The sequence below is a fragment of the Pleurodeles waltl genome, chromosome 1_2, assembly GCF_031143425.1.
Source record: "Pleurodeles waltl isolate 20211129_DDA chromosome 1_2, aPleWal1.hap1.20221129, whole genome shotgun sequence".
Classification (NCBI taxonomy): Eukaryota; Metazoa; Chordata; class Amphibia; order Caudata; family Salamandridae; genus Pleurodeles; species Pleurodeles waltl.
Genome location: NC_090437.1, coordinates 169,463,992 through 169,488,629, shown reverse-complemented (window position 1 = coordinate 169,488,629; position 24,638 = coordinate 169,463,992). Strand labels below are relative to the sequence as shown.

Here is a 24,638-nt window from a genome sequence, read left to right as displayed (position 1 = left end):
GTGTGACTTTAGAATAGAGTGAGCAGTGCGAAACAGAATTCAATGAACTGAAACAGAATGTAAGGATAGCATCCTGTTTGCAAAGTTTTGAACCTGTTCAAGAAACAGTGGTAACATCAGACGGTAGCGCAAATGGGCTTGAAGTAATGTTACTACAGAAATATAATACTGTAAAGAGGATGATTCTGTTCATCTTTAGAGGACAAAAGGGGGCCGAGGTGAACTACTCAGTCATTGAGAAGGAGGTGTTGGTGGTGTTTTGAGCAGTACAGAAGTTGAGAAAGTTTGTTTGGAGCAGCAAGTTTCTGGTTAAAACAGATCACTAACCCCTTAGAGAGATCTTTGAAACAAAGATTAGATGTTGTTCTGGAAGGATAAGACATTAGTTAATTGCTTTACAATAATTTCTATTCAACATGGAGTATGTGCCTGGAGTGAGGAATAATATTGCAGATGGCTGTTCTAGGTTGGTGGATAAAGGTGATGTTACAGAAGAAGAAAATGATCAATTTGAGGAAGAGGACTTTCAGATGTGTTTGATCAGGGAAGAAACTGTGAAGGAAGAACAAGAAGATGATTTAAGGAAAGATGTGTTAATGTAGCAAGTAATATATAAGATCAAGAACGAGTGTAATGAGCAAGAGAAAGACAATGACAATGACCAATTGCGAGGATTTTGGAGAGTGAAGGATGAATTGTCTCTTTAGAATGATTTAGTTTTGAGAGGCATTAGGTTAGTTATTCAACATCATTAAAAGAAGAAATTGTTTCCTTAGCCTATGAAAGTCATCCAAGTATATCAAAAACAAAGAAAAGACTCAGGTTGATGTATTGGTAGCCAGGTATGGACATTCAGGTGGAGAGGTATGTAAGAGAGTGAATTGTGTGTGCCAACCAATAAAGTGTACAGTTCAGCCAATGAAGGTAAGGGATACACCAAATGAACCTTGGCAAGAGGTGGCCATTGACATTCTTGCCCCAATAAGACATTCTCAAACAGACAAATATGTAATGGTATTGATGGATATGTATTCGAGGTAGCCTGAGTTTGGGAATAACCAACTCTGTGAAGACACATAGGGGGTCATTATGACCCTGGCGGAAGGCGGAGAAGCGGCGGTAAGACCGCCAACAGGCTGGCGGTCTATTTTTTTGTATTATGACCATGGCGGTTACCGCCATGGTCATCTGCCGCTTCTCCGTTCCGCCCGCTGGGCTGGATACCTGGGTCTCCAGCCCGGCGGCCGTCACTATACCGCTGGCGGTATTTTGACCCAGCTTACCGCCGTGGATTTCCTGCGGTTGGAACCGCCATGAAATCCATGGCGGTAAGCACTATCAGTGCCAGGGAATTCCTTCCCTGGCACTGATAGGGGTCTCCCCCACCCCAACCCCAACTCCCTCCCCTACCCCCCCACCAAAGGTGGCAGAACCTCCTCCCCCCCATACCCCCAACATAACATCATTCATACACACACGACACGCACGCAGGCACCACCAACACACATACATGCACACACACCGACATACATGCCAACATCCGCACACACAGTCAGACACGCACACCCACATTCAAACATACGCGCACACGTCTATACAGACATACCTATAGACATACACGCACTCATTCCCAAACACACAACACCCCCGCAAGCATACACGCACTCACACACCCCCTCTACATACACACACCCCCATGCATGCACACAACACACAACACCCCCCTCACCCCCCTCCCCTCACGGACGATCGTCTTACCTTGTCCGACGATCCTCCGGGAGGGGACGGGAGCCATGGGGGCAGCTCCGCCGACACCACACCGTCAACAGAACACCGCCACGGCGAATCACAGGACTTGATTCACTGGGCGGTGTTCTGTTGGTGTGGAGGTTGAGCAACCTCCACTTCCCCGCCTCCGCCAGTATGGCTGTTGGCAGCTCTCCGTCCGTAAAAGGACGGAGAGCTGCCAACAGTCATAATAGGCCGAGCGGAAAACCGCCACCACGGTTGCGGTCTTCCGCACGGCGGTCTCTCGGCGGTCTTGGAAAAAGACCACCGAGGTCAAATGACCCCCATGATGTGTTAAATTTTCTTGAGCAAGTATTTGAAATGTAGGGTTTTCCTGCTTTCACTCTAACCGATAATGGGGTTCAACTGGTGTCTCAGGCTCATGAGAAAGCACGTTAGAGACAGAGGCATTAAACACAAGAAGTCAGCCCTGTACCATCCCGAGACAAATAGTATGGTAGATAGGCTAAACAAGGTGTTAAAGGAGACAATACAAATGACCACAGCATACAATTTGTGCTGGAAGAGAGAGGTTCAGTATAAAATAAAGAATTACAGGTTGACACCTCACACTACTACGGGTGTCTCACCTTTTGAGTTGTTCAAAAAGAGGAAAGCTAATACTTTTGTTTGCCATTTTTGGGTAAATGATAAGGTGGGGAGAGACTTGAGTGTGGATGATAATGTAAAAATTAAAGAAGAAAGAGAACGCAATAGAATATCTGAAAAGGAAACTAGGTATGATGAATGTATTGCAGTAAAGAAAACAGTCATTCAGGTTGGTGATATGATCTGGTTTAAGAATCAATGGTTGGGTTTGTCAAAGTCTCAATCCAAGTTTTCTGCACCTCTTAGGGTGATTAAAGTATTTGGGAATTCTGTGAGGACAGAGGGTCACAAAACACAGAATTTGGGAATAGTGGTGAAAGTCATTAGTAGATTTGACTTGTCTAAAGATAAGGTTGTGGGAGACAACGGTGAAAAGAACAAGAAGGAAAAAAATATGGAAAAGAACAGAATCTATGGAGAAGTTCAAGGGCTTAGAAAAGACCAAAATATCTGAAATAATATGTTTAAAACGTGGCTTTGTTTTGTTTTTCTATTTGCTTTTGTGTTTCCAACACTGTATCTTACTCTATTTTTGTAGTTTTAAGGCAAAGGGGGGGGGATGTCATATTCTCTCTAATCCTTTATGAGTATAAGTATACTTTTTGCCACTGTGTGCATGTGAGTGTGGTAGCCACTAACAATAGAATGTAACATCATAATTCACATGGAACTCAAAGCTTGGTTTCCATGGAGTTAGATGGGGCTTTTCAAAAGATAGAGTGGTTGATGGAAAAGAAGGAAGGAGATTTAGCAGATGCAAGGGTGGTGGTTGAGGAGTTTTCACTGCAACTTAATAAACCCTTTGGATTCAACTTATCTGTGCCTTCTACTTTCTTTCAGTTATCCCTTATAGTGATGAAGCCTACTCTGTTGCATTAGTCCAGTCAGTTTTTACCACTGTCACAGCATGCTTTAGACTCTAGTGTTGCTACCCTATAATAGATATTAGCTTTCTTTTAAAAGGGATTGTGCTATTCTTATGGGTACCTACTGTGCTAACTTAGAGCCTTGAAGAAGGTCCTTACGATGTCACAAAATATTCCAAACCCTAATGTTCCTTATTAGGCCAGGTGTTGTCTTGAAGGCTGTGCCCTTTGAAGGTAGATATACCTGTTAAATTACAATGAAATCTACAACGCTTATAGAAAATATAGGCACTCACTCACAGATCTGGGGGCACCTGGTAGCACCTAGTTTCCTGATAAGAGTTATTTTGATCACATCAATTATTTAGGCATTTGGGCGTAGTCAGTGATATAGCTCACTGAATTGCCCCCACCGCATGTCTCTTTGATACATGACCATTATAGAAAGGTGTGCATCACTGATTGGTGCTGCAAGGTCTTCCGTCATCTCCCTAGAAGGAGGGGAAAGAAGAAGGAACTAGTAATGCCAGTTCACAGTACAAGACTGTGATATTTTTGCTAAATACTTCCCCTTTAAACACCAAACACTATTATATTTTCTCTTATATTATTCTCATTTTCATTTTGTTAGATGTAAGAATGACATCAGCTGCAGTATATTAGAAGAAGAGAAAAATCAGTTCCTTATATTAATTTTAAAGTGACTTTTCTACTTACAGGATTTGGTTGCGGCAACTACACAAATAGCAGATTTCTTCGGCATACGGTTGACTAAAGAGCAGATTCAATTCATTGCAGATAAATGCAGCTTCAAATCTATGAAAGAAAAATCTAATGAGACACATGGCAAAATGGGCTCAATCATTTTCAGAAAAGGTACACTTATATATAAATGTATATATTTCACTTTATTGGACTCGGTTATTGTATTTTAAAACACAATTGAAGATAGAAAAGGAGCAGAGGAAGAGAGTGAAATATTTGAGTATGAGTCAGCTGGGTTGTTAGAGAACCAATATTGCACTATGAGGCTAGATATATCAGTGCTCTTCTTGTAAACCCATAATCTTAAGGATTGTAATATTGAATATCGACAGCAACAATAACATGATACAAGAATATTCAGGGCAGAATATTGAGGGATAAACTATCAAAAGGTAATTCTATATAGAGAAGCATATGTTTAGTATTCCTAACTCCACATCTAAGTACCTTGATGATATGTGTACCACGTAAGTACATAAATATATGGAGTTAGGTATAGAAATCTAGGCTTACTTACCAGTCAATATTTTATTTTCGTTTTTCTGTCCTGAATTCTGTGTCCAGTAGTTAGTGTGGTTTTGATATTCAGTGGGCACACTATTCTTGAATAATCCAATATTCCCGTTTACCTGCTGACTCCATGTATCTTTCATTACTGCAGAGCACATGATCAAATGCAGGGGGCTTGATTCAAAGAATGCATTTGGTGCAGTTAGTTTTAAGCAGTGAAAATGGGTCTCATTGTTTTTCACAAATAATCTGTATAACATGAGCATTTAATGTGCATGAATGTCCACCTACCTAACTATATATAAACTATCCTGCAGGCTGCCAGGGGGAGAAGGGTGGTATATTTTGAAAATGTTAACAGTATTGTGCTTCCTGATAACATACAAGTGGTGTCAAAACAAAGAAGTAACAGTGTGGTGAAGAGATGCATAAGCCAAGAACTGAAACATATGCTACTATTCCTGGCAAAGTTGAAGGTTATTGCAAAGTACCATTCTCTTTTTTTCATGATGCCCAAACAGGGGGCTGGAGAAGAACTTCGATGGCTGGTGTTAGGAATGGGGTTAATAATTTGGGAGGGAAGTACGCCAACCAACTTATTATATCCACAATAGTAAGATCAAAACAGTTCTGAGACAATAGAGCACCATGCAGGTTGTTCCAGTCAAGGATTGTAGTTTCTTTTATGTCTAGTAGGAGCTTAAGGACAGCTTGACCTCTCATGAGATGTGTGTGGCCATAATAACGTAAAGGCCAATCATAAAAACAAATAAACGAAACCATCAAAAACAACGAGGCAATGTAACAATGGCCTTTAACCATGGTTGCAAGTTCAGGAGATAATCTAACCTAGTACAATCAAGCAACATGAATATTTAACATAACAGAATGCATTCTTTTTGGCCAGAAAAAAGAGAAGGTATAACTTTGGGCTCAGTGGAAAGGGGAGACCAAGATATTGCTGCAAAGTCTGAAATGGTCGACATGAGTACAGTAAGAGAGTGCTGAAGATTTGTGAGCCTAAGCAAAAATGTAATCTTCATAGAACAGTTTTCTGAAGGGGCCTGCAGGGGTATGCACCAGTATTATTGAGAGAGACTGTTTAATGGCTCCCGCCAGGAAGATTGTAGCTTCTCATTTAGTCTTTGGAAGTTAAAATCTTCCAGAGGGGCAAGATCCTAGGCTGTGGCCAGCGGGAATCCCTTAGTCGCATACATCACCATCAAGTTCCACTTAAAGTTTTGGTTGTGGCACCAAAAGTTCAGAGTGGGGTAAATCTGGCATTCTTCGTAGCCACTGAGGTTGCTTTGCTGCTCAGATAGATTTGCCACTTCACCACAATCCAAGGTTTTACTTTTAGACTTAGGATCTTATTACGAGGCTGGCGGTCCAAAGACAGCTGGCCTCGCGGTGGCGGGCTGACTGCGCAACTGTGGCGGTCCGACCGCCACATTACAAGGTTGTCGGACAGACCCACCAATCTACCACCATCCCCACCAGGATCAAGGATCCTGACCAGCTGACGGCAGTCATGGTGGCGCTGAACTCACCTTGTGCTCCACCAGCCTTTTCATGGCAGTTTTATCATCATGAAAAGGCTGGTGGAGAACAAGTGCAGGGGGCCACAGGGGGGCATCTACAGTCAACTGGGCCCCTATGGATTCAAGGTTTTTTCTATGTTTGTATACCTGAAGCAGGCAAATAGGAGGCTAACCACTTGAATCTTGGAGAGTGGTTACAGTTTCTGAATGCCGCAGAATTCAGAAGTCCTAAGTGAGTTCTCTTCTTCCAGCAGGCGTGAGACATCAGAGGAGTTCTTGCAGCAGGGCCTTCTTCTTCATTGGGATACTTCCCTGGTCAAGTAAGGGTCTAAGCAGTTGTTATTTGCGGTGCCAGATTTATTGTGTGCACTAGCCAGTGAGTGGAGAAGTTTTTCCACTCAGTCTTAACTATTGTCTTACAGCACTTCCTCTTTAAGTAACTGTAAAGTTACACAGCAGTCTTTGTTTTATTATGACTGAACCGTTTTACTGCCCAGCATGCTTTTCTTCAGTTTGAGGCCATTCCTCAATTAGGATGGGCTCTCCTCCCTCTTGAGAGGGTCCAAATTGGTTCCTCCCCTACTGCGACAAGAGTCTGGCCGGCTGGTACTATTATAGGAACGAAAAGGAGAAGCCCACCACCTGGCATCTCCAAGTCAAAAGAGAAAATGGTAAAGTTACCTGTTGTTCCTGTTCACTCCCAGATTGATAATCTTTAGATAATCGCCAACAATTAACACATATCTGCTTTTTCAAGGCTAAGAGGAAGGATATTGTCCTCTGAGCCAGAGTTGTTAACACTCTCAGCCAAGGATGTGTGTGCCAGCTGTGGAAGGCCTAAGAGGCAAAACTGGTTTTAGACCAGTTTTGGCTTACAAAGTACATTTTTATAAAGTTACCTTTCCACTTACTCTGTCAAACAATCTTATTTTTTGCCATGAAATCAGATTTTGAAAATGAAGTAAGAAATAACTTTGATGCATTTTTCTCTAATTTGCCTAGATGGAGATAGAAAATAATACGTTTTAATCCCATCGAGGCCTGTTCGGGAAAAAGGGAGGCAAACCCTACATAGTAGAAAACCTTTTGGGTTTTGTCACACTATGACAACACACTACCCCCAAAATGTAGTGTGTTCTAGTTTCTTATAAAAACACCAGGCCCTATGGACATGCAAGGCGCGCCTTAGAAGTAACTGATGGATATATTAAAAGACTGTTCCTATATGGCAAAGGCATTTTCCCTGCCATTTGTCACTGCAGTGCTTTTAAAGTTCGGCCCAGAGCAGCATACCTGGCAGATATATATGTTTTCTCTACATGCAAATGTTATAAATACATACTGCAATCTTTGCACCATCAAAGGTCTGGCCAGCTACTGTCACCTGCTAGACAATTAAGACTAGTCTTCCTCTCCATCTATTCTCCAGGAATGTATAAGGGGATTCTACAACTGCATACATCAACAGCTTATGGAGGGTGAGTCTGCACCAGAGTGAGGTTCCTTACAGACATTCAGATATTGCCTCACAGGCTTTCCATACTGCTTCCAAAATGCTAAGGCTTAACTCTGCAGCACCCAATGACCATTACTGATGTATGAAAACTCTCCCACACCCACAGTATTTATGACCTGATCAGTCTGAGACCCCTGCTTGAAGTGTCACTCTTGCTTGTTTAAAAAAAATATTTTTCTTATTTTTCAGTGTTGGATCATAATGATGGTGCTGTGAACATTTGATAATTGTGTCTGCAAGAGAAGTAATAGTATAAAGAAATGTTTATTTAGACCTTGCACTTTTAAACATTGGAAATTAAACAATATAAACAAAGCACTTTACATTTCCTCAAATTACAACAATAAATAAAACAACAACAAAACATTAAGATTTAAAAATTGTAAGATCTTTGTGCATTCCTCCGCAGTAGGTATAAGATAGCGTCCAAGAGACATTGCCACATCCAAAAATGTGATTTCTACTAATAAAAGTTATAACTGATCACAAGATAAGATGGTCATTGTTAAAAATGGCTTTGAGATAAAGACACCAACAAGCACAAGATAATAAACAACCCAATAAAGTATGAGAACAGGTACATGCTGTATTAAGAAATTACTAACAATAGCTTCCTGTAAATTTTAATGTTGTGGTATATGAGGGAATTTAATATAAGGGGTTTAGACCTATCCTAATTTTAAAAATGACCTGCCTGATTGTCTTAAACAGAATAGTTCACAGATAATTAAAAGTATTACGCTTTAGGAATGCACACCCTTTTCTTCCCAGGTATTCTTGATCCATCTAAGTGATTCTTCCAAAGCTATTAATTTTATTTCCCATGCTGATATTCAAAAGGGCCCATTAAGAATTCTCCTACCAATATTAAAAAAATCCCTGAACCATAAGATTTACTTTCTTGTTGATTTTGCCCAGATTAATTCACTATTATTTAATTCATTCTGGCACAGGGCAAAAAACTTACATTGTTTTGAAATGGCTAAGGAACAGAAGATCCTAAGGGATCACATTGCAGCTTGCAGCTTGTTACTAACGCTCTAAGACTCCCAGTTCTAATTTAATGGCTTGAATCATTGCACAAAAAGAGGGGCAGGGTTAACAAGAGTTTCCAGGATCTATTTTCTAACTTGTCCAGTTACCTTCAGGATCCAAGGTTAAGAGTAACCAAGAAAATACATTGAGAAAACTCTTCCATAGTTTGAACATTTGTTGAACAACACAGGCAAGGACAGGAAACCCAAAGAGCATTTTCTAAAACTGTTATAGATATATATATATGTAGGTTCCCCTTACTCACATCTCTCCTGGAATGGTGTGAGTATCAGAAAGCAAGCAAGGTCTCCAGCAAACTATTACTAGCCTAACAAATCTTTTGTTAACTTTTCACCTGTTGCATATATTTTCAGATAAATTTGCCCATTCTACCACATCCTGATACAATACGCACCTGACATGAAACAAGATGGCCATACTAAACACAGGCCTACATTAGCTATGATCAATCTAAACATGAATAATACACTTAATAGCGTTGCAGTTCTGGTCAACTACACTGTCCATCTTATACACTGAAGTTGAGTGTAACAGAATCATTCTAGAAAGTTGGAGAGGTTCCATCATTAATCCGATATATAAAGGGGGTTGTAGAGCAAATCCAGCCAGCTACAGATTGATAGCGTTAATTGACAGCGAGGCCAAATATTTTGCCACCTTAATCCTGGCAGACCTGCTCAATTGGTCAAACGCAAATAACCTGGTTCCTTTTAATCAAACTGGTTTTCGGAAGGGTTATGGTACAGTGATCAACATTCTCACACTAGGAGACATTGCCGACTGAGCAAAATGCTCAAAGAAAAAGCTTTATTTATGTTTTGTGGACTTCAAAAGTGCCTTTGATAGAGTGGATAGAGCACTTCTCTGGAGCAAATTGCAAAGATGGGTCTTGCAACAACGAACTCTTAGGTGCATCGAAATGCTATACGACAAAACTTGGGTGCAGGTCAAGGTATCAGATGGCTCGAATAATTTCTAGGAGGATACCAACAAATATAGGACTAAAACAAGGCTGTGTCTTGGCCCTGCACCTTTTCAACCTTTTTATGGCGGATCTTTCCGCAAAGCTGGATGTAACCAATTCACACTCTCCAAGGATGGGAAGTCTGTCCAAATCACATCTTTCGTATGCTGACGATATCGTGTTGCTAAGCCATACAAAAATAGGGCTGCAGCTGTTGTTTAGCACCTTGGCTGATTTTGCAAAGACCAAAAAATTGGAAGTTAACACTTCGAAGACCAAAACCTTGTCCATGGGATGTCGACTTAATCTTGCAAACAAAATAAAGTTGAGGGGCATTACACTTGAAACAACTCGCTGCTACAAATACCTTGGCTTTACCATAGACAATAAGGCCAATCTCGCGCCGCAGAAGCACTGCATTGCACAGAAGTGAAAAGCTTTAACGTTTGCTTTCTGTACCCTAGCAAAATGATTAAAAGGCCCATCGTATAAACATTACTGTCTGTTATGTCGGCCAAATTCCTCCCAGCCACTACATATGGAAGTGCAGCTCTACACGGGAAAGACGCCCTGCTACTGGACTAGCAACAAATAAAAACCTATAAGCAAGTCTTTAATCTTCCTCGCTCCGCCTCCCCCGCACAGGTCAGGTTAGAATTTGGCCTAATACAACAACAGATGGGCAGGAAAGCGCACACAATAAAGACCTGGTACAAAATAAGTAAAAACACTACCAGCCCTCGAGTCGCGGCCTTATGGAATTCAGTTAGTAATAATCCAAAATCAGCATACAATAGGTATCTGCATAACTCCCTGCAAGAGACACAAACGACGTACCTACGGGACTCCAACATCTCATATCCGCTATTGTGTTGAGCGCTAAAAAAGGAAATAGGATTGCAGTCCTTTTTAGATGATAAATCCAAGTTTGCACAATGCTCACACGCCTGGCTTCTCATGCACACTTATACTATCTTGGCGCATCACAATATCTGATCTCAACCTTCGCACTACATATCAAGCATCGTTTGCTGGCTCTTTTTTTAGGAGCTCTACCATCTAGAGCAGACCAACCGTTGTGGAAGAACAGAGGAGAATCTTCCTGTAGGTAATGTAAAGGCCCCAAGGAAGACATGGTCCACTTGATTTGTATTTGCCCGGCCTTAAAATAAGCACGTCAACAACTGTTAAAACCAGTTTTTGAGAGGAATGGGACTCGTTCTTGTCGGCCAGCAGTGATGTCAATGTTTGACCCTCATGATCCGCAGTCAATCTGTAGATTTATCAAATTTTTGACCGTCCACACCCCTAACGTAAATCTGCTATCAAGGACACACATTTAATTGACAAGATCAAATAATTTTAGCGTTTCTTTCATCTCAAGTTGTATAAATATGATTATAAATATGTGTTTGAAAGGATTTTATAGAATTTGTATATATTGTATACAATGAGCTGATTGTTAAGGTTTTTATTAACTAAACAATAAAGATTACTACTACTACAATGTTAATGTCAATATAATGCAAAAACATTTAATATGGCAAAAACATTATCACTTCTTCAAATTTTCCCATGTGTAGTAGGGTTGAAAGTACACATGATTTTGGTGGAATGGAAGGTTAGTTCCCTATGAAGTCCTAGCTGCATTAAAAAGTCCATGGTATTGCAAGAAATTTCCTACGTTGACCGTGTAGACATGCTATATTTCTTTTAAACATGATTAATCCACCTTAATTAAACAAATCACCCATTTTTATATAGTCTTCTCATTCCCAGGCCATCATAACATTTCTCTTGCTGGTCTTAAATACTCAGGCAGAAGTCAAAGTGGGGCCTATGGTGTTTAAACTATATTAACCCCTTCTTTGCTTCGGAATTTATTTCAGACGAGTAATGCCATCCGTACTAATTTCCTCTTCCTTTTAACTCATGACCCACCCTCACCTTCCATACCGTACATCAGGTGTTAAGACCCACACCTTTATGCTTCGTTGGATATTGCCTGCCCTGCCATCGGCAGCACCTCTTGCCCTGGAAAAAAATGTTCAGCGGATCCTATACTTGTGTGTTGGAAAGGTAGCTTTTATATATTCAGTTAGATTGTTCAGATACTTTCTCTAATGTGCAGGCACAATAGAAGAAGCTTAAAGCCTTCCAGTAGCCCTGTTCCTAGCATCCTCCGTCAAGAACCACATCATCCCACTGCTATAGGACATGAGAGTTGCTGAGTGGCTGAATGAAATGGCAGTCCGGTGTAAGGTCCTCAAACATTCCATCGTAACCCCACATTTGAAGAAGACAAAGGTATTCGATAACTATACCCCTGATGGATTTTGTGAAGTGAGATTGCAAAACAACTGAAATTTGGAATGCCAATACCTAGTACATAGCTGATAGTAAGTATCGATGTACAATTAAAAAGATCACAACACACGTCTGTTAAAAAAGCAGTGCAATGGGTAGGATGGAGCTAGCTTTTATGTTAATGTGATTTAATCATTCCTTACTCATCAATGTTCTCAAGTGAATAGATGTTGTGTAAAGTAACCCAAGGCTTCTCGGCTCCTGCATACTAGTGAGTCTTGTAAGCAGAGATAACCTGCCATCAGGCCAAGGTGCCACTGTTACCCACTTTATGAATCTCGATTATACGCTGATGGCACACAACTCATCCGCAGCAGGAGACAAGTCAAGCAAATCAATGAACTGTCACCTAACATCTGAAGAACATCCTGGCTTGATAAACTTAAATATTTTGGAACAATCCATCAGCTTCTTGTCAACGTCTAAGATATAATTTTACTGCTGGGTATACTGTGGAAACTGCTTGAAGTAATTCCAATGCCTGAATTTAATTGAATATACTTCCAAGGTCAAAACTTTATATAGTGATAGTTGTTTCTATCCTTCAGGTCAATATTTAAATTTGTGATGATCACTCGAGTTGTCACATAAAGACATGAAAAAGTCAAACAAAGGCACGATATAAGCATGGAAATGTCACACACAAGCAGGCTGAATACTTGTAAGCCCTGTTTTCATAGTGTGTACTTGCAGGTTGAGACATGTTTTTGTTCCCCGCAATATGTGATTAACAATACAATGCATTAATAAATATAGAAAGTAGAAGATACTATAAAAACATAGCACTAAAATATAAAAATTTGGATGACATGCAACATTTTCTTTTCTTAAAAAAATAGAGAAACACTTGAAAATAAACAAAAACAATACACAATCCCGATGCCGCTTTCTCGCATTTTACCTCTGTGCAAAAGTGGGTACAGTGTTTGTGCCATCACAATCTGTGATAGCAGTTGGTGATACGCGCATTAATGAGGAACAGCATATTTAACATGGTGCAGTTTTCAAATTAATCAAGAATACACACAAACATAGGTTCCCAGAGACCACTGTCTAATATGTAAAATAAAAATATATATATATATATTTTTTTTAAAATACATCCCATTTTTCTCTTAGGAAAACGGGCTGCATTTCAGAAAAAAATGTTTTATTTAAAAATCAAATGACAGACATGGTGGTCTGCTTACCCCTTCAGGCCACCATCCCTGTTATTTTTGGCCATTCCCACTGAGTCGCAAATTGTGACCTACCTCATGAATATTGATGAGGTAGGTTCATGTGAGACCCTTTGGGAATTGCAAACAGTGTAAAACACACTGTTGTACATATCTGTTTGCAATTCCCTCATATCAAATTGCAAACATTCTCTATTAGGAAATCACAAACCCAAAGCTATGTACATCTGGCCCAAGATGTCTCTACTTAATAATGACCTGGATTGAATAGCAGCAATCCTCTGGTAAAGAAACACGGACATTCCCAGAAATTACCAATATGATAACAATGATGGTAATTTCAAAAGATCAGGTGAGAAAATTACAAAATAATTGGAATCCTTTCAAACACATCCAATAAATAGCATATGCCATGGTCGGAAAGTAGCACCCGACATATTTCAATCATTACCCTTTTCTACACTCCCCTTATTCTCACCCTCTCTCCCTCTCTGTCACACCTCCTTCCAAACCCCTGGTGTTCCATCCATGGTCTCCAACATTTTTGGAATTTCCTCAGGCACTCTCTTCCTTCACCTGCTTTTCTATCTGCAGCCACATACCCGTTCATATTTGAGGCCTACTTAGGGCCAGATCTTCGCGGTGGCTGTTGGACCACGGTGGCTGTGGTGGTCTGACTGCCACATTACGAGGTTGGCTGGCACACTTTCCAACCTCCTACCATCTCAGCCATGATCAGTGATCCCGACGGCCTGGCGGCAGTGCAGGTTGCAATCAGCCAAGGCTACGCTGAAGTCAGCGCCCGCCTGCTAATTACAACCTTGTTCTCCGCCTGCCGTTTCATGGCAGTACCACCACCATGAAAAGGCTGGCGGAGAACAGGTGTAGTGGTCCCCCTGCCCAGCACCCTTGAAATGTGCACTGTCTGCTGTGCACATTTTGAGGGTGCTGGTGCCCTTTGTGTGCAGCAGCATTGCCACCAGCTCTATTATGAGCCGGCGACAAGGCTGCTGCTACTTTCCCACTGTGCACGGTTTCCGCCGGTCAGTCCTGTGGGAAAGTTGTAATGGGATCAGTAGGGAGGTCGACCGCATAGCAGCCACCACCCCGTCAGGAGTTTGACGGACTGGTATTTCCGTCCGCCAAACTCTTAACCAGCGCCTTAGTCACCAAAGGTGTGTTTTGGTTCCCACATATTCTGGAAATGTCACAACAAGGCACAATGAGGTCAATATTGCAAAATAAATAAAGGTTTCATTACTAGGCTGGGGCTCTTGAGATCGTCAGCCTTGTGGTGGCGGTCAGGACCGCTGATGCTGTGGTGGTCTGACTGCCACATTAAGACCCTGGTGACCCAACCTCCACATTAAGACCCTTGCGGTCTGTCGTCTGGACTTCTATCCAGAACACAGTCTGGTGATAGGCTTTCTAGGGTCTCTGACAGCAAGGACTTTGTCAGTGTGCCAACCATCCACCAAACTCATAATTAGGACCTTAGAGAACACCTGTCTGCCAAACTCCCGACAGGGTGGTTGCAGCCATAGTGGCGACCAACCCACCGGACCTATTATGAGTTTCCCGCTAGGCTGATGGGCAGAAAGCGAGGTTTCCTCCTGTCAGCCTAGTGGGAAACTGGCAGCAGCATTGTCTCTTGCTCGAAATGCAGTGACGCCCTGGCTGATTGTGATCTCCACCCGTCGGGATCACCAATCTTAGAGGAGACAGATAAACCCTGGCGGTCTGACCGCCAGGGTCTTAATGTGGTGGTCACACCACCACAGCATCAGTGGTCCTGACCATCACCGAGAGGCTGGTGGTCTCAAGACCGCCAGCCTCTTAATGAGGACCTTAGTGTATTTTAGGAGTGTTAGTTGGTTCCAGATATCCAAAATCATCATTTTCAAATTCAGTGGAAAGATGAACTCACATGATGATGATTTTGACCTTCTTCAAATTGATCTATTTTTGAGCTATTTTGATCTATTTTGAATGTAGTGTATGAAATCTCACCACCTGCCCCACCTGTCTAATATTTTTAGCCATATTAATATGAATCATTCCCTAAACACTGCTTCTTGTGGCTGCTGAAATGCCTTGTCCCATGCAGACTCATCTAGGGTTCTCAACTCACTGCGCAACTGATTACATCTAAAATGTTAGGAGCAATATCACAAACATCATATAGATTAGCAAGACAACATTCTCTTCTAGACACCAAGGCCAAATTCCATTTATTTTGGCTGTACAATCATATACTTGTTCTATGCCCTTTATGTGTACGGCTAGTATATGTCTAAGGGCATGATTTAGAACTCGGCGTACAGGTTGCTTCGTCACAACAGTGACAGATATCCCATCTGCCGAGGATAGAATAGGATTCAGATTTTGGTGGAGAGGATATCCATCACCGTTAGGATTGAGTTACCCATCTGCTGAGTTCTAAATCAGGCCATAAATCATGAGTATCACAAATGTTCTGTTTTCACTTGATCGTGTTTGAGGCATAGCTGGTTAAAGGACTTTAACCCATTTAGTCCCTAGCATTTTCCTAATGTTGATATCCCAATCAGATACCATTTGACAAAACCCAGTAGTTTACTCACTTCAGACAGATTGTCATCATACCACAAGGAATCATTTTTTGTCAGGTGTCGTATGTGCTTTTTTGTTTTTTTACTGCAAACAACTTAGGGCCTGATTTATATTTTGATGGAAGGCCTGTCGGTCTGCCCTGTGGATAGAGTAGAATACTCTGTCCCCAAGACGGAGGTCTGCCCGCCAGATTTATAAATGACCCCCAAACAGGCAGTCATGGCAGACATTTATAATGTATTGGGAGGAGCTGCGGTCATGGCAGTTCCTGTCAGTGCATATCACTGTATGGTTCAAGGCTGCCTCAGCATGATGCAGCCGTGCACCAAACAGTTTTCTTTTTTATTACAGGATTCTCTTTTTGAAAATAAACAAGTCTCCTCTAATGGCGGGGAGGCCTATTATTTGCATTTTACTGTTCCTCACCACTAGAGTTTGCCTAGTGGGGATGGGCAGTAAAAAAATGGCTATATGTCTGCCCATGCTGATTGGGAGGGGGTGGACATATAGCAATTTCTCTGATGGCCTTTACTTCATCAGGCGGGCGGAAGGGTTGGTTGTGGCAGTGATTAAGTAGTCACTGCTGTAGCCAAACCTAAGGTCTGCCAGCATATACATTTTGCAGGCGGACCATTATGTTGGCGGTATGTATACTTTGTTGCGATGGAGTATACATGCCACCAGCATATGAATCAGACTCCTAGGGTCCCTTTTATTAATACGGTGGTCCTAGGTTTGACGTACCCGCGGTGGTGGTTTGACCACCTGACCAACGCATCCTCGGGTGTCCGACCGTCGGATTATGAGGATGGCGGTCAGAATGCCATAAGACCCCTGCAGCCGCCAGGATCTTGGATCCCGCTGCAGCGGTGGCGGGAAAGTCATGGTCAGTTGGGGCAGTGCCAATGCCGGCACCGCCGTGCTGATCACGACCTGACTTTCCATCAAGCTTTTCATGGTGGGGACCCAACCATGAAAAGGTCAGTGGGAAGGCAGAGAAAGGGCCCCAAACAGGGCCCAGGGGCGATTTTGCCCATTGGGCTGTGTGGCTAGGGGCACATGTTGTGCCCATCTATGCTTGCACTGTCGGTACACCCTGTACATTGTGCATGGGAAAAGTGCATCCAAGGTGCATCTGGTGCTGCTCTGTGGCGGCATGTGCTTAAGATTCACTTTCTGAGCTGAAGCATGCAGCTGCAGTGACACCATCGCAGACACTACCCCCAGCCCGGTGGTTGTGTCATAATACAGAGGTTGGGAGGCCGCTGGCTTGGCAGCCTCCTCCTGACCGACATATTGGTGGTCTAGCAGTCTGACCGCCAAACTCCAATTGGGCCCTTAGTTTCTTGGGTACTAACATCATGATCAATAACTCAACAAACAATTCCAGCACCCCTTGCCACCTTCTACATTTGACTCGATATGTTGAGTGGTCCACTTTAGGCACACAGCCTTAATATTGTTGTAAATATCATTGGACACAAATATTGAGTCAAAATATTGTGATGTCAATATTAACATGGGACAGAATATCACACTTAGTAATATCATTTTCTAAGTATTTACTATCATTTTATTTTACATAGTTGTATAAAATATCATTTTTAATGATTCTAATATGTTTTGCTACCTTTTGTGTTATAAATTATCATTTGTTTAATGTTAATTATGAGTTACCCTTTTTAGCATAGGTTATTTTAATTTTGCTGTTTTTTTATTTAAATATATATTTTTTAGTTTTAATTTTCTTCATTTCAATATTTTAGGTTTGTAGGGGATAGGATGGGAGGTTTTATTTTAATATATATTTTATATGTTTTTAGAAATAATTTCTTTATCTAGTTTAATAAGTTAATTAGTTTACTAATTTGGACATTAATTATTTGTTTTAATCAGTTGATTATATTTATCTAATGTATTAAGATTTAGTTTTTATATTATTGTTTACATATTATATTTTGTAATTATTACTATTATATAATATTTATTGTTCCTAGTAATAAATGTATACATTTATTGTGGGCTGTTGTGTTTGTAGGAGAGCATGGGGAAGTCTTTTACTAAGTGTTTATAATTTACTTAGTTTTCAAATTTGTATATGTTCAGTTGATTATCAATTATGTAAATTCATGTATTTGTCATTTATGTATTATATTTTCCAAACGTAGCTAATTAATTATAACTGAATTATTTTATTATATTTATTATCTTAATTTGTAATGTTGTAGTCTTACATTTGAATTATTTATATTATCATATTATCTATGAAATATGTTGTTTTTACTTTTCTTAATGTAGGATTTGTAATAGCAAATCTTAACCCTGCAAACCTCAGCACTTTCCCTACTGTTGCTTAGGTTGAAGTGGGAATGGTAAATCTGTCCTCTACAAAATCTTAAACTTCCTCTTCTGTTGCTTAGGTTGGAGTGGGAATAGTGAGTCTGATCCCTCCATAGTCCAGCGCGTTCCCTACTGTTGCTTATGTAGGAGGGAGAATAGTAAATTTGACTTCTCCAAAGGTCCAACATTTTCCCTACTGTTGCCTTGCTTAGAGGTGTCTGAAGTTATTTTTGCTGTAGTAGTCATATATTTTTTAATGTATGTCTTTTTTATGTTTCCTTGAATATAGGTATGATAGTGTTTTGTTATATGTTTTCAATTATTATTATTTTGGAGTTCAAATTTTAATTTTCCTTTGTATTAAAGTTGAATTTATTTATTAGCAATATTTATTGTACACTATTATATTTTTGTTGTGTCATTTCTTTATTTATATTTTGTTTCTTATTTACTTTATGTTTAACACATATTTTTAGAGATTTAATTTCAATAGTTATTTTTGTTTTCATTTCATTTATATTTAGGCACTATTTTTATTAATGTGTTTTTTTAATTTTAAAAATTGAATATTTGTATTGCATTTTTTTAATGTTATTATATGTAATGTTTTATTCATTTGAATTATTATGAGTGGCAGGGTTTAATTTTAATATGCGTTTATTTAATTAGTATTTGTCTACATATTATGTGCATTATTTTGTTGTTTCATGTTAGCCATGCATCTTTATTTGTTTAAGTTATAAAACGTATGTATATATTTTCTGCATATGTGTACTTGTCTAAGTGCATTTTTAAACAGTAACATATTTTTAAAGATAATACATTGCTAGATATTTTTAATTCGGTATACTTACCTGTGTAATGACAATACTGCAGTCAACTATTTTTGTGTAGTCCATATTATCAACTATACATGGTAAGGGGCTCATTTTGAGACTGGCAGTCAGCTGAGCTGACAACCAAACTGTTCCCACCAGGCTGACCGATGGGAACGTCATATTACGACAAACAGTGCGAAGGCATTTTGCACACAGTGCTGGGCAGGGGAGCCCCTGCATTGCCCATGCCTTGGACAGTGCAGGGGACCCCCCGTTGCCCCCAGCACTGTATTTCCACCAGCCTTTCCATGGCAGGGTCCCCGTTGGTGGAAACAGGAGTCATGATCAACAGTGCCGCAGTGGCTGACCACAAGTCTGACCGCCGCCAGTCCGTCTTCAACCTTGTTCCCTACGGTGACTGCTGTCCTCTGGTGGTCCGAAGGTCAGGGTCGGAATGCGGCGGTCAGAACACCTGGAGTGTGGTAGTCTGATTGCCACCGCTAGGCAGACTCGTAATAAGGCCTTACGTTTATAAAGTGGATATTTGTGTCTTGAATATTTTTGACAACATTTACCAATGCAACATCTTTGTCGTCAAAATAATGTCATTGACGAGTTCTTTACCTAAGATATCCACCCACATTGCTTTGATTGTCTCAGTGTTTTCTGCCAACTACTTCTCAACCACTCCCAGCGTGCCCATGACTTTTCTAAAAATCTGTTGGGATCAAACTGATAACAATTGGCATTGTGTCTATTTTACTCTCAACTATATTTCTGAAGCATGCAAGGACTCTGAAATGTTAGATCACAGAGTGTTGTCAGCAGCTACAGTCATGCTGAGTTTGTAAGGCATCTGCATAAAAAGTGTATTTCCCCTGATGATTTGCAGGTACTTGCATTTCTCCATTTTACCATTACTAAAGGTATTTGTATTTCTAAAGTTGTGTTAGCACTATGCTTTCTATGCCATTGTTCCTCCCTCTGTCTCCCATTTGAACAAATGCCACTCACTGACAGATGTTTGATGCAGTTTGTGTTCACATTATGCAGGGATGCGTAAGGCACATCCTGCCTGAGCCAATTGATAACTCACAAATGGATCACTAAAAGCATACTATTCGGCTCACCTGCAATAAAGCTCTGGATAGTATGCCGTTTGAACACTGAGAGCCTTATATTTTTCCAGAGCTATGGAAGGAATGCTTGAAATAATTTCTTCAACTGGTGATCGCTTGATATTCACAGGATTGATTGTTACCTAAAACACATCTCACTCATGTAATGCTCAATAGGTTGCGGGTGTTTGGCGCCCATTTGGCTTGCTATCCAAGGTTGGCACATTGACAAAGTCCTTGGTGTCAGAGACTCTAGAAAGCCTATCACCAGGCAATGTATCAAAAGTACATGACAGTACTCTCTTGAGAGCACAGTGCACAGAGAAACACATACAGGATGCTCATCTTTAACGTATCTGTAGGCAAATCAAGAAAAGTCAAATGTTTTTTGATATTTGTAGTTATTTCATTTCTATATAGTTTCATATTGGCCCAAGTAACAGATATCAGGATGTGAAACTTCAAAAGTAAAAAAAGGATCATCTGACAAGTAAGGCCCTGCAAAAGTGTCAGGACTGTGCATCAGTGCTTTAACTGATTTACAAAAGTTACAAAATACGTTCTGCCAAAAAAATCACCAATATCTTTAACATTTGTCAATGTAAAAACAACATGTGACTCAGTAGCTAAATGTAGCCCTTAAAATAGACTGCCTTTTAATATGGCACACATTTTGAAACTGTTGTACACTGAGAATATCATGCGCGTACCTTATGATTATTATGGAAAATCTGTTTTTATACCAGTCTTGGAGTTGAAAGACTGAGTGGTTTTGCTCAATCTTATGGAACTGGCCATTTATAGGTCAATGAAGGATTCAATTCAATAGTGATAGAGATTTTCATGACACAAACAACATTAGTTTCTGCCATGTTTTGTATTAATTTGTTGAGATATTGTAAAATTGAGAAAATTTAAATTGTAATAAAACAGAGAGGTATTCTGCAGCTTGGCCCAGGTCACACATGAGACTGTTGAGTTTGGATTTGGAAGCCAGTCGTATTGCTGATTTCAGACTTGGGCCCAGTGAAAGGGAGGAAAGGCAGCAAACTGGGAAGGAAGGAAGAAATAATGATCTGCTAGAGTGAGGCAAAGAGACAGGAAGTGGAGAGTGGAGAAAGAAAGAGAATTGAGGTAGAATCAAGACTAATTAGTCTTGGTACTTGGCAGCTCTGACATTCGGTGGCGCTGATAGCCATGGGGATTGACTTCTGTGGGGTACTCCACTCCCAACAATACAAGTACACAAAAGCATTGGGTTTGCACTGGAGCAGAGGTACAGCAGCTTTCATTTCTTCTTATGTATTTAGAGGTGCTCTGTTTTTTGTTTTGTTGCTACGCAGCATGACCACCGGAGGGGTGGGGGTTTCAGGTTGGCTATGGCATATGCCCTATACTCCATATGGACTCTCATTGTGTTGGGCAGCAAAGTTGTATTAGCTCCTTTCTTTTAGAGGAGTGTCAAAGCCTATACATTAGCCCTGCAATTCTAACATCTGCGCATGAAATGGCACTTTTCCCTTTCAGCACTTCATTAGTTAACCTTTGATTGTTTCCACGAATAAACGCCATACATCAAAAATTCAAACTTTATTTAAAAAATCTTTTTAGATAGTTACCAAGTGACCTGAGTGACACCTTTAGTCCCAGCTTTTCACCACAATTGTGTATTCTTGGTCTTGTAGTTTTCTTGTAAAATTGCAAGTAGACTGGCTGAAGCAAAGACTGCTTAAAGGAATCACATATGACATAAACTGGTGCAGGCATAATGTTTTAAATAATTCTATATTGTGGTCTATTCCATTTGCAGTACTGTTACTTACTGCTTGATCCACATATAAAACAAAACGTAAACCTTTGATATGAAAGTGCACTCTTTCACTTACATCATGTATAAAAACAAGCATTTCTAAAACCATTTGTTTTGACTTTTGATTTGTGTTTAGAGAAAATTGTTTTACAAACCTTCACTAACAAGAAGACATGTGCAGGAAGGAAACCGATAGTGCATGCTTTTCTACCATATGTAGATTGGAAAAATGTGAGAGTATGGGAGCGATACTGTGTCAGTTAGGTATGTGATTGTGTTTTGGAAGGGTGTGGGAATATGACTGAATTGGGAGGGGGTTTATATGAGTCTGTGTCTCTGAGTGTGTATGTGAGCATGTGTCAGTGTCTGAGAGCTTGTCAGAGTACCTGTGTGAGGGAGAGTGTGAGATTAAATGTATGTGAGAGTGAGTGTGTGAGACTAGTTGTGTGGGAGTGTGTGTATGTGTTATGCATACAGGTGTGTTTCTGGCCCTGGTATATTGAAGGTAATAGTTGGCGTATGGAGGAGGACAACCCAGGCATATGGGTGGTGGACGAATTACCTATGGCTGACTGCAGGCCCTGGCATACCTGGCATAGCAATTCTAGTCACATGGGTGCACTCATTGCAAAATACTGGTGTTTACATATTTGAGGCAATTCTTGGTATAAGAAAAGACCCATATGGTAGGTGAGCACCCTTGGCAAACCTCTGGTTCTATTATAGCAGGGGAAATGTGGACTCAAGGGCACATGTGACACATTAGGGGGCTCCCATGACAAAATGCTGGATCTGGCATACTGGATATAATTCCAACATAAGGGATGAGCTTTTGAAAAATATGGAGTCAGCTCCTGGGGAGGAGCAAGCTTCATTGGCACACCATTAAAATAATGCACTATTCCATAAGTGCCCTTTCTAAGCATATGCCATTCTAGCAAATGTATTTGAAAATAGCCCTTAAAAGTGCACTATTTGACACCCTTTTTTCATTTTTGTTTCGCAATGGAGAACCTCTGAAACCTTCTGGAACAATTCTGTCTTGCTCAATGGAATATGGGGCAAATATTACACCCCAAAACTTTCAAAGATCGCCAGACAAAACTGATGAGCAGACATGACTGGGAGTAGAAAGGGTAATATATGAGCAGATGAGACAGTGTGCTGTGCTGAGGGAGCAGGAGTAGAGGTATGGAAAAGGAAATATGAGCCGTGCCCATTCATAAAATTGATTAAAAGTCTTACATTTTACAAGCAGATAAGATCACCACAATCCTTTCCTATATACTAATATATATTCAACATTGGGTTATGATACTGGGCCCTAATGATAAATTTGTGATCCTGGCTCCCATGCCAGCGAGAGGCTCAAATAAAAAACTGTGGGCCCCTTGTTATAGGGAGTCTACATAAATGGCATTTTGTGTGATGCACTTGTGATTGTCATGTGTGGAATCATGAGTCCAGTTCTGGAATCGGATTTCCAACTGGACAACAGTTGGAGATCTGATTCCGGTGTTGGAGGAAGTGCGTTGGTGGGCTTTAATGTATAGAAATACATAAAGAAAATTGGAGTATACGTAACACGGCTGGTGTCATTTTGAACCACCACTACAAATTGGTGAGGAGTAAAACTTCACTCACATACATGGGAGGCCACCGAGAACTTACATTATTGTTCTGCCATCTTTCTGCGCATGCGGCCGAAGTTGTGACTGCTGTTGTTGGATGTATCCGACTGACGACAGTTCTTCTGAAGTCCTATCTTCTCCGAAATGCACAGCAGAAGGTAATAGATCCTGTGTTTGAAACCCATTTCCTATTGTGACTGGCTACTGTGCGCAGCAGTGGGGTGGTCTATGCTTGCACTGTTGAATTTGTGATGTGTCGTCATAGTTGAGTCTATCGACCACCACCACAAGTTGGCAAGGAGTAAAACTTTACTCACATACTTGGGAGGCCACTGAGAACTTACCTTATCGTTCTGCCATCTATCTGCAGATAATGGGAAGTTGGGAGTGCCGTTGATGCATGTGTTAAACTGACGACGACTCTGTTGAAGTAATGCGCAGCGGCAGGTTACAAAGCCTGCTTTCAAGACCCATTTCCTATTGCGACTGGCCACTGTGTGAAGTGTGGTGGTCTATGCTTGTGCAGTTAAATTTGTGATGTATCGGGTGTTGGGTTAGCTGAGTTGATATACCAACATGTAGCTGCCTTAAAGGTGTTGGCAAGCTCATGTTGTTTTGACAATAATGTTGACAACAATGTTGATCAGTATATAAGAGATTAAATAGTATTGAATAGTGCTTCAAAAAAAGTACATGAAAATTTTCTATGTTACACTAATTCATCGTTAGAAGAGACTGTTAAAATTGCAAAAGATATTGAACGGTCTGCTAAGTTGGTAAACGTACTGGCTGGTGATAAGGAGGGTGTTAGTGTTTGTGCTTTAAAGATGAATATTGGTGCAAAAGAATAGAAAATATTTTCATCAAATCATATTATGGTATGTGGTGTGCATCCTCTACATTTACAATCAATTTGGTTAACTGTCCTGTACAAGACAAAATGTGCAATAAGTACAAGAAAATGTGAGATTTTATGCATGTTTGCAAATCTTAATAGTTGACTACTGGTGAATGTCATCAGCATACTTGAATGTGAAGAACAAATTATTGGTGGAGAACTGCCAAATGTAGTGTTAATTGCTGTGAATGTCATGAGTGAGATGGGTTTGAGGGCAAGTCTGAATGGTCCTTTTTTTGTGACGTGCAGATTGGGGATGTGAGTTTGAGAA

The 24,638-nt window shown here is 40.5% G+C and overlaps 1 protein-coding gene across 1 annotated transcript in view; it reads left to right on the top strand.

The window, feature by feature from the left end:
* LOC138298986 (sulfotransferase 6B1-like) overlaps positions 1-24,638 on the top strand; it is a 461,021-nt gene that overhangs the window by 369,748 nt on the left and 66,635 nt on the right. Inside the window, exon 6 of the mRNA XM_069236918.1 lies at positions 3,983-4,139. Within this exon, the coding sequence (XP_069093019.1) occupies positions 3,983-4,139 (157 nt within the window). The remainder of the gene's footprint in view (positions 1-3,982; positions 4,140-24,638) is intronic.